Raw genomic sequence first — 17,229 nt, forward strand, 5'->3', positions numbered from 1 at the left:
CATGGATATGAGATTATGTTTTTGTTTTGTATTTGTTTGCAAACATTTAAAATCTGATGTTTTACAGTTTCAAGAGGAATATTCTGCAGCAGGGTCCCTTCTTCTTCCTTTTGCTGTTGTTTCAGTCGCTCAGTCGTGTCTGACTCTTTGTGACCCCCTGGACTGTAGCTCACCAGGCTCCTCTGCCCATGGGATTCTCCAGGCAAGAATACTGGAGCAGGTTGCCACTTTCTTCTCCAGGGGAACTTCCCAGGCCAGGAATTGAACCCACGTCTCCTGCATTGGCAGGCGGTTTCTTTACATTGAGCCACCTGGGAAGCTGCTTCTTCTTTTGGTGTCTACAATTGCTTCTAGGACCCACACCCTCCCAGCTGCACATCTGGAAGGTGCTGCTCCTCTCCATCTGCCTAAACTCTTAAACTTCGGGGATCCCGGGACTCAGATCAGGATCTCTTTTCTTTGCCCCTCCCACCCTCCACCCACTCCTTTGAGGATTCCATCCAGGCTCCACTTGTCACTTGCACGACGACTCCCAGGCTTGTGCTTTTGGCCTGCACTCATCTCTGGAACTCCACACTCCAGTGCCTGCTCAGCTCCCTGCCTGACCTGTCCAATAATACCAAGTAGGCACTGTGAAGTGAAAGTTGCTCAGTCGTGTCTGACTTTTTGTGACCCCATGGACTACGCAGGTCATCGAATTCTCCAGGCTAGAACACTGGAGTGGGTAGCCTTTCCCTTCTCCAGGGGATCTTCCCAACTCAGGAATTAAACCGGGGTCTCCTGCATTGCAGGTGGATTCTTTACCAACTGATCTATCAGGGAAGCCCAAGTAGGCACTGTGAACATGACCAAACCTGCTCTTCCTGCAGTCTCCTTCTAGGACATGACACTTTTCATCCTGCCAGGGCCTGGACCGGTTACCTCACAGAGGTGGGGAGAGTGCGGTCAGCATGAAGCCTGGGCCCGGCAGACAGGAAGTTAGGCAAAGGCCCAAGGTGCAGGGCTGGCTTGGGAACGCGCCTCCCTGGAGTGAGGGCGAGGCTGCGTGTGCTTGTGAACACCATCAGACGTCTGGCGTTTGTCATCGGCAACGGTTCTATAATCTACGAGTCAGCAAGAAACTAGAAGGAAACAGCATGTTTGGAAGTCAACAGAGCATTTTATTCCACAGGAAGAGAAAGAACGACTTGAACTGAACAGATTCTAGAGTCGCAACAGATTGGTGGCTATGAGGGTGCTCACACAGCGGTGACCCAGAACTTTATTTTTGGGATTTTATAAGCAGCTGCTATGCTATTTTGAGGCACAGATGAGGCTTATAAACAAAGTGGCCCAGGAGTCGTCCAAACTCTGAGCTGCATCCTCACCACCGCACGGGCGAGGCGCTCAGACTGATGGGAGGCCGAGTTTCCATTTCTGGGTTGGCGGTGAGCGGGCCCGGGTGCAGGAAGCACTGACTGATCAGCCTTTCTGGTGGGTGAACAAAAACAGCTCTGATTGGGCAGCGATGTAGCTGGATGTGCTGGGTTAGGGCATCAAGGGGACTTTGCTTTCTGCTGGTCTGGTTTCTCCTGATTCCATTTATTTTTCTTCCTGGGAGTGGAATTGGGTACTTGAGGCAGCAAGAAAATCAGTAGAAAATTACTGTAACAAAGTCTCTGCCATCACTGGCTAAACACTGATTTTAAAGGAAATGGGGCCTTTAGCAGCCATAGCCAGGGCCTGCTTACTCTAAAGCTTTGGATGTTTTCCGGGCAAACCAGGAAACTCTCCAGAGCCCCTGAAACCTTACCCCATGCCTGGCATGAGGGCTGAGGGGGCAGAGGGAGTTTGAGAAGCTAAATTGGCACCCACCAACCCCAACCTCATCCCGTTTGGTCTTTGGATCCCATTTTAACATCTGCCTCTTCTAAGGCACAATGTCAGAGGAGGTTGTGCAATTAGGAGCTGAGCCACTGTTTCAAGGGTTGATGAGATTAGAAAGCGGCTGGGAGGAGGGCATCTGAGCACCCTCTTGGAGTCTCTGGGAAGCACCGTTCCACAGCACAGCCCTCAACCAACTTCCCATGGGCAGAGGATGCTGGGTACCACTGGGGCCCAAGGCAAATTTCCTTTATAATCCTAACACCAAGCTCCTCAATCTAACAGAACTTCCAAGTGACTTCAGTCCAGAAAGTGACAGAAGGCTCACTGATGCAAACAATCAATCCTCTGAGAGTCTCACCCTTAGGAGATCATGATCTTAGGCAGTGGGTGACTGGTGACAAAAACCACAAGCTACACTTGTGGGGTGCAGGGCAGGAGGCTGTTGAAGAGGACGAGAAACCTGCAGGAGGCAGCACCTGGTGCCACAATGGCCGCCTGGCAAAACCAACCAACCGAACAACCAAAAACGCACCTCCTTTAAGAGCCAGGTTTCAACCCTGCTGTCCACGAAGACAGAGTTCAGTGAAGACCATATATAAATCCTGGTGCTCAAGACGAGCCTTGAAGACACTGCTTTGCCAAAGCACTAAGTACTGGATGAAAGCTCCCTTCCTGTTTCTTTGAACACACACACACATACACACACACACCAAGGCGGGGGAAGAAAGACAGATTAGCTTCATTTGTGTCTTGGAAGGATCTGGGTCATGAGTTATAAACCCCAAAACCTTTCACACATCCACTGATCCCCTGGGTCCTTTTAGATCTCAGCTATGCTAGACATGGTTGTAGAGACTGAGTAGATTTATTAAATTAAAAATTAAAAAAATCACAAGTCTAGTCATTCATTCCAGAGTGAGGCCTACCCTTCCCCAACTTGGTTATTCCATACAGAAAAGAGAATACCCTGCAAACAAGACCCAGGAAGAAGAGGGCACTCACTTCAAGGCCTTGCCACTGTTTGGAATTTAAAACCAAGGGCAAGAGTTATTTTGGCCAAATCTTGGCCTCAAACTTACAAAAACAGCTTTTTAATACTCAAGATTTCATTCCCCTTTCTGACTTGCTCCTTCTCCCTTCTCATCTCAGCATAATTGTCACCAGGTCCCCAGGACTGCAGAGCTGAGGGTCTGCCTGTGGCTTGATTAGGAAGAAGAGAGTCCGAGGTCCTTCCCCTCTGACTGCTGCTCAGGAGGGAAGACATTCTTACTGGGTTTTGCTAAATTTCTGGACTTTTGATTTGTCACCCAGTTCTGTGGGGCTTTTTCCCCTTCTAAGTTACCAGAGTCTACCAATGTTTCAGACTGGCCTCTATGATAATAACCCAAGAAAAACTTGCAATGCTGCTGTGTGTGCACGTGTGCCTACAGAACACACCTCAAACTTTGGCAAGACCAGTCAGGAGAGAGCCAGAGATTTAGGCAGATCAAAAATAATCTGTGACACTCTAAGAACCATCTTTAAACTGGGGGAGAAATCAATAAAAGATGCATCTGAGTCACTCCCCTAGGCCTTGCTGAGGGCCAGCTCTAGGTCTGGACACTTTGGTTTGCTGCTGCTGCCTGGACGCGTGCAGGTATCAAAGGTGTCACTCTTGACGTACCCGTCACCTCACCTCAGCCCACCCAACTGTGAATACCCTCGTTTCCCAGACTAAGACATAACATTCTGCAACCTGCAAGAATCCCTCTTCACGGATAGTACCCTGAATTAGACATGTGGAATTAGTGCAATAGAAGATCCAATATAATTTTATATTAATTTACAGTTAACAATCCTTTACACACATCATAGTCCCTGTTCAGAAACGCTTCTATATATTTACAAACACACAGCTGTATATATATCAATATATACATGTTAACAAAATACAGGGCAATCTAAAAATTAGATTGATCTTAGTATGCTTTTTTTTTTTCAAACGTTATTCAACTGATGTCTTTTACAAATTACCTCCCCATAATCTAAAGCAATTCCTTGCCCCACAAATGAATATAGTTCCATCTGCACCCCCCCTCATCAGTATTTACTTCCCCTCTTGATATCGTCCCCCAAACCTTATTCTGGTTTCCTCAAATTGAAGCCAAGCCCATGGGCCTCTCTCCTCCTGATTGGTGTGGGGTCTGTCTTTGGGAATGTCCCTCTGGCAGCTGGGGTTTCTCAGGAGTCCAGCTCCAACTGCTCTTGGTTTTCGCTGAGTCTTAACATCAGCTGCTGTTCATAGTAAAGGCTCTTTGCATAGTTTATTTCTTGTGATAACTTGATAGCGAGGACCTCTGATTTCACATGGACCTGCGGAAGAGGACAGAATGAGTAACTCGCCCCCACAGCGGGGAACCAAACAGACGCACAGGACGCAAGCCGCTGAAATCCACCCAGGCAGCAGCTCCCAGCCTGACTGTGGATCTCAACAGCATGGGTGTACTTCTAAGAAACAGATCTCCAGGGCCCTACTCCTAGTTTATGCCAACTTGAGGTCTGGAGTGGACCCCGGGGTGACTGTGCAGCCGACCCACAATCCCCCGACCTTCAGGACTCCCTGTAACTGAGAAACCACTGTGCTCCGAGGTGCGAGGATCGGCTGAGGTGAGAGCAAGTGAGAACAAAGACTTGGGACTCAAATCTAAAGTCTGCTGATGTTCAAAGCACACAAACGCCTTGAGGCCTTTCTTATGAAGCACGCTTGCTTGCCTTCAAAGGGTGAAAGGGCAGCTGGGCAAGGCTCCCCACCTCCAAAAGGAACTTGTGGAAATACTCAGGCTTTTGGGTGTTAACTCAGTCAATCTACTGGCCCTAACCTAAGCCAATGACCCCAGGGGAGCCCACACAAGCCAAACCAAACCCAAGCGCATTCCTGGGCAGGGAGAAGGTCAAGAGAGAGAGGCACAATCAGGCTGGTTGCGGTTTCTGATCACAGAAAGACTGAGATAAGCAGGGCCATTTTGAATGGTATGTCATTCCTGAATGCAGGCTTGAAAATCCTAGCATTCCAGGTGAAAGATGAGCAGAGCTAACACCTGGGGTTCCCGAAAAGATTCCAAGTGAGAACATGGCTGGAAACGGGGTCCCCTCACATGGGCTTCTGCCGAGCTCCAGGCAGAAGCAGTGACCTGGTCCAGGCCACCAGCTCTGGTGCCTTGCAGGCACGTGGCTTTGAACCCCTGGTCCTTCAGGGGTTGGCCAGATAACCCTGAGCAAGCCACCTGTCCTCACCAAGCCTCCTTACCAGTCAAGTGGGGGAAATAACAGTACAACATTAAATAATCTTTAAGTATTCAGAATCCAGCCTGGCACATAGTAAGCCCTTACTGAATGTTGGTTATTAATAGGAATGGCATTATTTAATAAAGTCCTGCTTCCAATTATTCTAGAGGGGAAGTTAGGAAGAAGCCAGCGTGTGCTCTAACATCTTAGATCCGATGCACTGAAGAGGCCCATTTTAGGAATAAAACAGCCACAGGCATCATATCAGCTGGTCCTCACAGCTGCTCAGAGGCAGGAATCCTACCTGCCTCTGAGGGGAAACCAGGGCTCAAGTGTTGAGCAACCTGCCTAGGGTCAGCAGCAGTGAAGCTGGGAGGGCAGCACCACCCCATCCACCACACTGAGCACTTTCTGTCTGCAGGACTAAGCAGGATCCTTGGGGATTCACAGCAGCCAGGCCTAAGCCTCATGTGCTGCAAACGCCTTTCCACTGAGAAGCATCAGCAGGGCAATGGCGGACCTGGGAGACGGGTCAGGTGTGCACTCACCATGGGCTTCTGGTGAGAAGGGCCTGGGATGGACACGCCACTGCTCGTGTTCACAGCCTTCTTGGTGACCTGCACGTATACTTTCCCGTGGTCTTTGGAGACGAGGCAGTGGTAGAGATCATCATATTTGACTTCCAGGAAAATGGCCTCTCGGTCGACATAGTCCCCGCTTCTCAGGAAGTAGACGGCCTTGGAGGAGATGAGCACGCAGTAGCTGTCGATGTTCTCCACTGCGATGAAGCTGCGGAGGGAGAGGGGAAGTGAGGAGGGCACGCAGGACTTCAGGGCTGCTCCTCGAGGCAGGGCTGAGGCTCCATGTGGGCCCTGGTCTCTGGGGACAGACCTTACAGCCAAGCTCCCTTGCTCACTGCCCTGCGGGCGAGTGGCTCACCCACTCTGAGCCCCCATCTCCTTGTCCATCAGTTAGGAATAAAAGTGGCACTGGCCTCTCAGGGCTGCTGGGAGGCCAGCATGCATAGCACAGCGCCCTTACACAGGGAGCTCGATAAATAGGACCAACCGTATCACTGAGAGAAAACAGTTCTATGGCCTTTTCATAGGACAAGGCTTAGAAGAAACCGTAACAGTGCTTTGCTGGGCAAAAGAGAGGAAGGAAACAATGCTTTGAAAGGCCTGTTGATGAACTAGCAGCTGAGAAGCTTCGCTGTGAAGGCAGGGTGGGGGAGGCGCGGGGTGACGGAAGTGTAAGTGGGGAGCGGGATTAAATGGGTCAGCAAGCTGGACGCGTGAGGGGATGCCATGCCCCTCTATCTGCACGTCTGCGTCTGCTTCTTTTATGTCATTTTTAATAGGAGGTCGCCTGGTCTCAGCCTAACATCTTGAGGGACAGGGGCTGACTGGTGAGACCACCACCACGTTCTCAGAACTTCATGAGCTGTTAGGAAGTGTGCTTTCTCAGGGAAAGCTATAATCGTGATTTTCATAATTCTCAGTCATCAATTCTGGAGGCTTCGAGGCCACTCAGGAAAAAAATAAAAGAAATCTCTATCTTCCCTGGAGCCGCAGATTTAAAGTGGGAATTTATGTGCGTCAAAGCTCTCAGCTGGGCTACAATGAAGAGCAGTGACCCTTGGAAACGGCTGTGACAGCCCTCCCAGGCCTGGCTGCCTCCTCCGCCTCTTGTGACAGCCTTCCACAATGGAGCGGCCACTTCGGGGAACAGAGAAAGACGGCAGGAATACTAAGAGCTGATGACAGGCTGGCTGTCAGGCCCTGGCCCCCTGGGACCCGATGTCCTGAGAGGAATCGCCACATTGCAGTTGCTCGGACCCACAGCTCCCCTGGAACAGCTCGGGGACTGGGTCCCAGGATGGCTTTGTTCTGGGGTCAGCGGTCGCCAAACTCTGATGGGAAAGAGCAGGCCTGCCCATAGCTGGACAGGCTGGTTCTCTCTCCATTCCAAGGTGGCTTCAGGCCCCCACTTACCTCTGGGCTCAGAGAGCCCCCAACTCTGAACACACCTAATCCCTCAGCCCTTCTACCTCCTCCTCAAGCCTGAGGATTCACGAGCTCCAACTTCTCTCTGAAGCTTCCCCAGAAACACTCAAGCCCATGCCCACTTTTGAATGCTTCCTTGCTTACCTTCAAGAGCACTGCTAAGCACTGGTTTGTTCTCATTGTGTGTCCTGGATAAGTATTCAGCTCTGTGGCTAAGCTGATGTACCCTTAAAGTCCACCCCCCCGCCCATGTCTCCCTGAGCACCCACCACTGAGTCGGCCACCCCCTTAGCACTCAGTAAAATTCAGCCTGGTTCCAGCTGCCATTTTCATTGTAGCCTCACATGACAAAAAAATTGGGGTTTATTGTTCTATTCTGACTGGTTGGCAATGCCAAGAATGTAGACTTGTAAAGTCTCAATGCCGAAAGGAGAAATACCCAGCAGCTTTTGGTGTTCAGGCCACTCAGCAGAGAATTTCCCACATCCCAGGCTCGGATGGTGTCCAGGGGGCAACAGCACTACTTAAAGAGGCCGAGTGAAATCTCAGATAGCTGGTCCAGTGGAAGACAAGGCGAGAGAAAGAGACAGACAGAGAGAGATGATAAAAGCTTCCTGACACAGGAAGGAAGGATTGGGGGCCTGCTGGAACTTGCCAGGAAACTGGCTTAAAAACCGAAAATGGCCCAGGGCTTCTGAGCACGGGTGGGCTGGGCACGTGGCGACTGAGGCTGTAACAGGTTCTCAGGGGAGCTCCCCAGAGCCAGCCACCACGATTAGGGTGAGGGCAGGATGGGCATTAAAAATCCAGTTGAGGACTGTTCTCTTTCCTCTGGTCCAGCACAGGAGGCAGAACTTCTGTCCCATCGTCTGCTCCTCCCCTCTCCCGTTTGGTACCTGCTGATGCTGACATTTACGCGCAGCCTCTAAGAGGGCCGAGGTCTTTCCATCAGGGCAGCTGCTCTGATACCCCTCACCCGGGTGGTTGACATTATTAGAGCCCTTTCCATAGTGGGCCTCTTTAAAACAGACTCCCTTCTGAGAGGCCACAGATGGTACAAGTCCTTTGTCTGGCCAGCACGACTTCCGGGTGGAAGGGAGGAGGAAGGGTGGCTCTGAGCTGGGATGCTTGACTCAGAGCCATCCCACGTGGTGGAGGGGACACATGCTGCGTGGGCAGGGAGCCCCACTGGGTGGGGCAGCTCCAGCAGGGCCAGCTGCTGTCTTTGTGGCTCAGTTTCTTCATCTGAGAGAGATGATGCTACCCGCCAGCTTCCATCACAAAGTCAGTAAATTCATGGCCAAAATTCAACATTAGAAGAATTCATGTCCATTATAGAAATGTGAGGGGAGGGGAACGGTTTGTAAATTCACACATATCTCTCTTCTGTGAGCCCAGGAGCCCATTCATACCCCGAAGCTAATAGAGACAGTAAGTTCTGGACATTTACATGACATGTTCTAGTCTTTTCAAACCAAAAGCAGATTGGAGCCAAGGGTATAACTGAGAGGAGGGAAGAGGGAGACAGTGGGGACTCAGTTGGAGTGCCTGGGTCACAGCCCTCGGTCTGAGCAAGAACCTGGACACCGACTTAGCCAACAGTAGTCTCTCCCTCCATTTTCCTCTCAACGCTTCCCTGGAACTTTCATAACCATCAACTAATGCTTTGGGTTTCATCATAATAGCATACATTAAACACACACACACACACACACACACACACACACACACACACACACAACCTAGAAACCACAACAAAGAATAATTAAAACTGAGCTTCAGATTATGGGTCCCCTCCTGTAAGGGAGACCAACCCCAAATCTGTCATGGAGAGAGAGGAACCAAATCTCAACGGGATAAGAGAAGCTGGAACCCATGAGTGTTCCCAGCACTTCTCGTCTCATTCGCCACCTCTGTCACTTCGTTGTCACAGCATGGCATCCCCCTCCCTGCCCGGCTGTCCCCTGAAGAAGGCCTGAGCTCCTTTCCTTTGTGTCACTTGAGAGGCAAAGGCCTCACACAAGCCAAGTCTAGACACACTTGCACCCCCCTCGCTTCACATAGGCTGCTCTTGGCCCACGAATGGGTGACTATTACAAACCATTGTGGGATGACATAGGAAGGAAAGCCATGTGGCCTCAGGTGGACCCTGAGTGTGTCCTTCTACCCTCTGACCTGTTATTAACTCAGAAGGAGGGAGCGTGAAAAACCATGGCCAGAGACACACAGCCTCTGGGTATCATAACCTTCAAATAAGGAGAACCAGAGAAGATATCTCTGGTGGACACTAGGAACAATTCTATTAAAAAAAAAATCAGGATCTTGAGACTTTGGTTAAAAGTTTCACTTATAACTCTCCTTTAAGGGGAGAAAGAGGATGTTTTGACCTGGGGACCAACTTCAGAAAGTTTCTTCTCAGAGAAAGGAAGGCTGTGACACGTGGCTTACACCACTCTTCAAGATGACGGGTTCTAATAGTGAGCAAGCCCGGCAAGGTTCAACACTGCAGGAGCAGCTCCGCTACAATGAACAGGATCCCAAACCACAAACACCAAAGTCGCTGTCAACAACAGCATCAGCCCTCTCACTATGTGGCAGGTAGTGATGTCATTTCCAAGTACGGTGGCCAGTGTGCCATTGGAACCGGCCAATCCTCGGTGACAGCTGGCTCTGCCTGTTGCCAGCCACAAGGCTTGGCTCAGAGCTGCCTGCTGCCATGTGTAGAGTGAGGATCACCATACCTCCTCCGAGGGGCCACCAATCTACATGCCCAACCGGGGTGGCTGTTGTTACTTCTTTCTTCCATTGACAACAGATGCCAAGTTACCCCGGTCCTGTGGAGGAGGTCTCCTTGCAAGTCTACAAGTCCTCACTGCAGTAGGTTGGAGAAATGTGTCCTCTAAGAGGCCACAGGGAAAGAGGTTCACGACCACTGATTTGCTCCTTAGGGGGACAGAAATTTGCCAGTTGATTCAATTACCTTTTTCAACTGATTTTCCTTCTTTTTTTCCCACTCTCTTGGGGTTTTGTTTTTGTTTTATCAACTCTATTAATATTTATATATCTGTATATTCCACACTTTACAGTCATTTCACAATCAGAATAGTTGGGAGCTGTCTTATTCCAGGAGTGTCAATGATTATTGACAGATTATTTCCTGGTTTAGAAAATGCAAGCAATGAATTCTATCTCACTCCTCAAAATGTCTGATCGTTTTATTTTTGTTTTGAGATTGCATATGTTACTTTACGGTTTTTATTTATAATTATATGCTGTTAAATTAAATTATACTGTTTATTAGAATAAACAATATAACCTGTGCTCAGATAAAAATGTTCTAACTTCTATTTCTATATGCAATTTCTTAAGAAGAGTATATATATCAAATATCACAGTATGCATACAAAGGGGGCAAGAAAGGAGAATTTTATTCTTGATTTTTTTCTGTACTCTTTGAATTTGCTAATAACTGTGTACATGAGTTTATTTCATCAAAAAGAGAAAGGACTAACCTGGCCAGTGGGTTTATAGGCTATTTTTGTTTTCCTTTTTATACTTTCTTGAATTAAAAAAAAAACAAGAGGAGGAGCAGACAAACTGATAGAATTGAACGCACAACCCAAAAGGACAAGGAAGCAGCCTGACTCGGCTGAGATCAAGCGGCCCAGAGACACAGGGAGAGCCTCCAAGATGCTGCCTGGATTCAAGGGGCCTCCTGTGCGTGACCTTCGAGTTCCCCCCAAAGACAAGCACCACCTTCAAGGTCACATACAGGAACCCTGTAATGTGGAGCCACTTTCCAGGTCTAGCTGCCCCTTAAGGATGCTTAGTTGTTGCTGCTAATTCATTCTTTCTCCTCTTCTCTGTATTTCTCTAAAGGATAAGGACTCTTTTTGTTAGCACAGTCACAATACTAAAAAATAAAGAATAATTTTGAATAATTAAAAATGTCAAATACCTAGAAAAGCTCCTCATTTCTAATTAGAACAGGCGCTCTTAACGTTTATGGAACACACGTGTTGTGTTGTGCTCAATTATGTCCAGCTCTTTGTGACCCTATGGACTGTAGCCCGCCAGGCTCCTCTGTCCATGCATGGGTTTTTCCAGGCAAGAATAATTGGTGTGGGTTGCCATTTCCTTCTCCAGGGGATCTTCCCAACCCAGGGATGGAACCTATGTCTCTTGCATTGGCAAGCGGATTCTTTACCTCTGTGCAACCTACTGACACTCAAATAATTGATAATTTTGAATAATTAAAAATTTCAAACATCTAGAAAGGCTGCTAATCAGAACAGGCGTTCTTAACATTTTTGGATCATGATCCCTCCGTTCCCCTTGTTGGCATGTGGGGAGGCCCACAATTCCTTTCTAAGGATAATGTTGATTTTAAACGCATAAAATAAAATGCTTAGGATTACAAAGGTAATCAAATATATTTAAGTACATCTATCAAAATATTAAAACCGAGATAGAGAACTTAAAATCTTTCTTTAAAGCAATGAATAATGTCTTAAAAAAAACCCTCACAAATATTATTTCCTAAAACTACATTAAAAAAAATACAATCAAGTTGTCAAATAAACTCAAGAAAACAGTATGTGAGGACAGCTACTCAGTTTTTGGAAAAGGTAAAGAACTACCCTAGTGCTTACATTGCTAGCATGTAATCTGGTCTGTGATGGTGTATTGGAAATAAAATAGGTACTTTTTTCTTTTTCTTTTAATGAAAATGAGGTGTCTGGCTACATACTAGACACCAGTTAAAGACAAAAATTAATGCAATCTGATAGAACAAATTTGCCTTTACTATCATTTTGACCCAGAATACGATTTCAGAAGCAAAGTTAAGAAAAATGGAAAGTGATGGCAATCTTGCAACATATTAGAGTTAATACTGGATTCATTAGAAACTCAAGCCTTTACAGTGTACCAGACCTTAAATCATATGTCAGCAACTATCCTTTTAATACTAATTAACTGAATAAAATAAAAAATTAAATGCAACTTGATCTGGGAGAACAAAGTTGAAGTAACCACAGCACTGTGGACTCTGTGGGGTTTTCACGGCATCGGGAAGTAATTACACAATATTTTCCAGAAGTGAAACAGTGAGTCTAACTGGAAAAAAATGTGGAAACATTTAGTTAGAACAGTAGAGCAAGGTATTAAAGATCCTTTTAACGGGTTAACTCTGGAGGAAAATATGCAAATAATTAGGTCTTTAAGCATGTTTTTAATTAGGATTCTAGGATAAAAGTCAGAGGTATATTATGACGCTCCTGTGGTTTTCTTGAAAACCCCTTTCTTGCAAAGTGATGCCTCCAATGTGAAGACCCAGCCTGACCACTGAGGACACTTCAGAGAAATATGTGCCAGGTTTCCCGATGACTCCTGCCTTGTACACTGCGGAAGACTATGGTCACATGACTCCTCCAGCGTACATGGGCAAGATTTAACACAAACTGGGGTAGCAACACATGGTTTTCATCTTAAGAGTCAGAAGTCATTCATGCCAACGTCTTCTCTGAGTTCTTATGAATTCCAAGAGTTTCATGAAACCTGTTTTACTGACTGGATTCCGGCTTCCAGTTTTCCATGGCCCTGTGCTCAGTGCTTGTGTCTCACTGGGAGCAATCCTACATTAGCCACGCTACACAGTTTCTCCTTATGTTTCTGACATGATTCATTGTATTGAAAATGAATTTCATGAGGACCAGATATGGTTTGATTTGAAGAAGGGTGCGAAAGTGAAAGTTGCTTGGTCATGTCTGACTTTGCAACCCTGTGGACTATACAGTCCATGGGATTTTCAAGACCAGAATACTGGAGTGGGTAGACTTTCCCTTCTCCAGAGGATCTTCCCAATCCAGGGATCGAACCCAGGTCTCCCACATTCCAGGTGGATTCTTTGCCAGCCGAGCCACAAGGGAAGCCCAAAAACACTAGAATGGGTAGCCTATCCCTTCTGCAGTGGATCTTCCTGACCCAGGAATTGAACCAGGGTCTCCTGCATTGCAGGCGGATTCTTTACCAACTGAGCTATCAGGGAAGCCTGAGGAAGGGTGAGCGGGAGAGAAAATTAAAAGCACAATGTACAATAACCATCCAACTCTCATTCATTCAGCAAATATCTGTTGAGTGCCTAATAAGTGCCATCTACTGTTCCACATACTGAGGATTCTTCAGTGAATGGATCAGACAGAAACTAAGGCCCTCATGGGGCCCACCATGCTAGTAGACTCTGCACCATGTCTCACTTGAGGAATGACTCTCTGAACCTCCAATCCAAAGGTCAAAAGTTCCATCAGTCAAGTGTATAAAGGGCAGTGACGGCACCAGATACTCACCCAAGGAGGGCAGGAATATAAAGTCCTTTCTGGAGTGAAATGCAGGGGATTTTGGCTATTGGCACGATGGCCAGAGCTGAGGCTAGACTAAAAGAGTAGAGAGAGACATATGCTATGGACAGAATTATGTCCCCACCAAGTTCCCATGTTGACGACCTCACCCCAGTGTGACTGTATGGAGCATGGGAGGAATGAAGGTTAAATGAGGTCATAAGGCCCAGCAATTCCATTGCTGGGCATACACCCCAAGGAAACCAGAATTGAAAGAGACACATGTACCCCATCGTTCATAGTAGCACTATTTACAATAGCTAGGACATGGAAGCAACCTAGATGTTCATCAGCAGATGAATGGATAAGGAAGTTATGGCACATATACACAATGGAATATTATTCAGTTATAAAAAGGAACACATTTGAGTCAGTTCTAATGAGGCGGACAAAAATGGAGCTTATTATACAGTGAAGTAAGTAAAAAAGAGAAAGACAAATACTGTATATTAATGCATATGCATGGAATTTAGAAAGATGGTAATGACGATTCTACATGCAGGGCAGCAAGGAGACACAGATGTAAAGAAAAGACTTTTGGACTCAGTGGGAGAAGGCGAGGGTGGGATGATTTGAGAGAATAGCACTGAAACATGTACACTACCATAAGCAAAACAGATGACCCGTGTGAGTTCAATGCATGAAGCAGGGCACCCAAAGCTGGTGCTCTGGGACAACCCAGAGGGATAGGGTGGGGAGGGAGGTGGGAGGGGGTTTCAGGACGGGGCAACACATGTATACTCGTGGCTGATTCATGTTGATGTATGGCAGAGACCATCACAATATTGTAAAGTAATTATCCTCCAATTAAAATAAATAATTAAAAAAATAAAGGTTCTTCTTTTTCTTTTAATGAAGTCATAAGGGTGGGGCCCTGATTGTCTACAATTAGTGTCTTTATAGGAGACATCAGAGATTTGGCTCAGCCTCTCTCTGCCATATGAGGACACAACCAGAAGGTGGCCATCTGCAAGCTGGAAAGACAGCCTTCACCAGGAACCAAATCAGTCGGCACCTTTATCTTGGACTTCCCAGCCTCAATACTATGGCAAACAACTTTCTGTTGTTTAAGCCACTTGGTCTGTGGTATTTGGTTTTTGGCAGCCTGAGCTGACTATCATAATGTCATACATCTCCATCACTGAGAGACCTTCCAGTAACAAAGGGAGTTTGAGTTACAAAAAACCACATCCAGGAAGATGCCTTCCTATGCAGTAAGCAACACATGAATTCTGGATTTGACTTTCGATATTCCCATTCAAATACTGCTACAAAACTATGAGGTGAGGTCAACTTAACACATTGGTAACAATGACACTGAAGGCTCTTTGAAGAGCTAACCTCTACTTCAGATACCCTTTCATCAACCAAAAAAAAAATAAAAACCCCAAACCCCTCATGGTCCTCTAAACCCTCCTTACCTTGTTTATCCTGAGATAAATAAGCATTCAAAGAAAATAAACTAGCATTTTGCTATTTATTAGGGCAGAACTAACTGCTTTCTTTGGACTGGTGATTCTAACATCTATTTAGGTTACAGAGCATTTTATGTTAAAGGAATAATATTGCAAAATAGTGATATACTGAATTCTATCATATCAACTGGAGAAGACTCTTGAGAGTCTCTTGGATTACAAGAAGATCAAACCTAAAGGAAATCAACCCTGAACATTCATTGGAAGGGCTGAGGCTGAAGCCGAAACTCCAATACTTTGTCCACCTAACGCGAAGAGCCAACTCATTGGAAAAGACCCTGATACTCGGAAAGACTGAGGGTAAGAGAAGGGGACAACAGAGGATGAGACGGTTAGACAGCATGCTCACTGACTCAGTGGACATGAGTTTGAGCAGGAGATAATGGAGGACAGAGGAGCCTGGTGTGCTGCAGTCCATGGGGTCACAAAGAGTCAGATATGAGTTAGCGACTCCACAACAACAAACATATCAATTAGGAAAAACTTCACTAACTGAAATTATAACAAGATCTTAAGTATATAAGGTTCCACATTGAAGAGTAGCAAAACACCCTTAAGAAGGTTGCATTTCCAAAATTTTCAGCTACTAGTTGTTTGTTATTTGTTAATCTGTTTTAACTAGCATTCTTCCGCCAACAACAGCACACCAAAGTTTAGGAAAATTTTACAGGGCAAAAAAAAAAAATCTTTGGATTGAGAACATTTTATCTTCTCTCTTTGAACTAATTAGAAGGAGAATGCCAACATTAAGGTCCTGCTGTGGAATTCAGTTTGAGAACCACTGTCACATTTAAATGTATAAAACATCTGGGTTTGGGACATTCCTGGCAGTCCAGTGACTAGGACTCCTTGCTTTCAATGCAGGGGGCACGGGTTCAATCCCTGGTTGGGGAACTAGGATCCTACAGGCTGTCTGGTGTGGCAGGAGAACAAAACAAAACAAAAACCCATCTGGGCCAAGGAATCTCTGACCAGTTCCCAGGCCTCAGAGTCATGATGATACTCAGAAATGGACAGAAACTTCTCAGACGCAGAGACAGAGAAAATGACCTGGTGAACCAAAAGGGCTGGTTTCCCACGGACGCAACTCACAATTCATCTTGTATGTTGTCTGTTAGTTTGAAGAGCTGCTCCTGGCCCTCTGCCTGGCTCTCCGAGTAGCGGGGAAGCAGGCCCTGGGGCCCTGTGCAGCAGCGTGGCTTCCGCACCCTCTGTGCTTGAGTCCTAAGGTGGGAAGGTGGACAGAAAAGCGAAGAGGTTACATGCTAATGCTAAAATGACTTCCCTTCCTTCCTCGTCTAAGATAAAAACGCCACTGCATAAAGGACATGCTCTAAATCTGCGGACCAGCATTAAACCCACATTCAGTATCCCCTGTGAATGCAGTTGGAAGAAAGTGGTTAAAATCTCCAGTTTTGAACAAGAACTTCACAGCTGCCATTTCCTAGACATGTGATCATGGGCAAGTCAGCTCACTTCTTCAATCCCCCAGTTCTAGTTCTCTCTGTAAAATGGGATGACAGTACCTACCTTGCAGGATGGCTGCAAGGATCAAACAAAACTATGCCCATCAAGCCTGGGCTGGACAGAATGTGGGCTATCCACCAATGGTGACTCTTGTCACTGTTAGCATTACTGAACTTCCACCGGGTCACCCTCTATTTTTCTAGGGATCTCTTCTGGAGAGACACCTCTGGACTTGGAAGAGGTCAGGAAGAAGAGTGAGAGGTTTGGCCATGAGTGAGAACACATCAGTCTCCCCATCTTCTAGGAGGAGCTCAGTTGCCTGCTATCGGGGCAGGGACACGGGCATCACAGGAGGGAGGAGAGAGGCTCCGTGGACCAGTCCCAGGCCACAGGCTGGGCTCCAACTCACGGTCTTCAGCTGTTGGTTGCTTGGAGGAATCTGCTTTGCTATGGCTTTCAGGGTAGGCTGGTGTTGTCTTTTTCCACAAACCATATACAGGGTAATTGATAAGTACTTTCTGGTGTTTTCCTAGAAACAGGAGTCCATATTTGTCTTGGAAAGGCTGTGCATATTTCAGATGACTGATAAGAGTGTGCCTGGTCTGTCCTCGGCCTTGTACTTGGTGTACTTTTCATTATTTGTTCCTGGATTCCAGTGAAGCAAAACACCCCTCTCTAGACACATCTAAATGAGACGCTGAGGCTTGCCACTCCTGAATCATGAACTAAAAGAGACTTACTTGAAGGGGCAGG

The 17,229-nt window shown here is 46.8% G+C and overlaps 1 protein-coding gene across 5 annotated transcripts in view; it reads right to left on the minus strand.

Moving 5' to 3' along the window:
- The window catches only part of VPS13D (vacuolar protein sorting 13 homolog D), a 266,859-nt gene continuing 250,769 nt past the window's right edge, over positions 1,140–17,229 (minus strand). For 3 of the 5 annotated variants that reach the window (XM_018060321.1, XM_018060319.1, XM_013970145.2), the window contains 3 exons: positions 16,102–16,233; positions 5,679–5,919; positions 1,140–4,218 (listed from right to left, as the gene is read on the minus strand). In XM_018060321.1, the coding sequence (XP_017915810.1) occupies positions 4,087–4,218; positions 5,679–5,919; positions 16,102–16,233 (505 nt within the window). In that variant the 3' untranslated portion in view covers positions 1,140–4,086. The remainder of the gene's footprint in view (positions 4,219–5,678; positions 5,920–16,101; positions 16,234–17,229) is intronic. The other 2 variants (XM_018060320.1, XM_018060322.1) reach the window with 2 other exon arrangements.

This window comes from Capra hircus, chromosome 16, assembly GCF_001704415.2.
Source record: "Capra hircus breed San Clemente chromosome 16, ASM170441v1, whole genome shotgun sequence".
Taxonomy (NCBI): Eukaryota; Metazoa; Chordata; class Mammalia; order Artiodactyla; family Bovidae; genus Capra; species Capra hircus.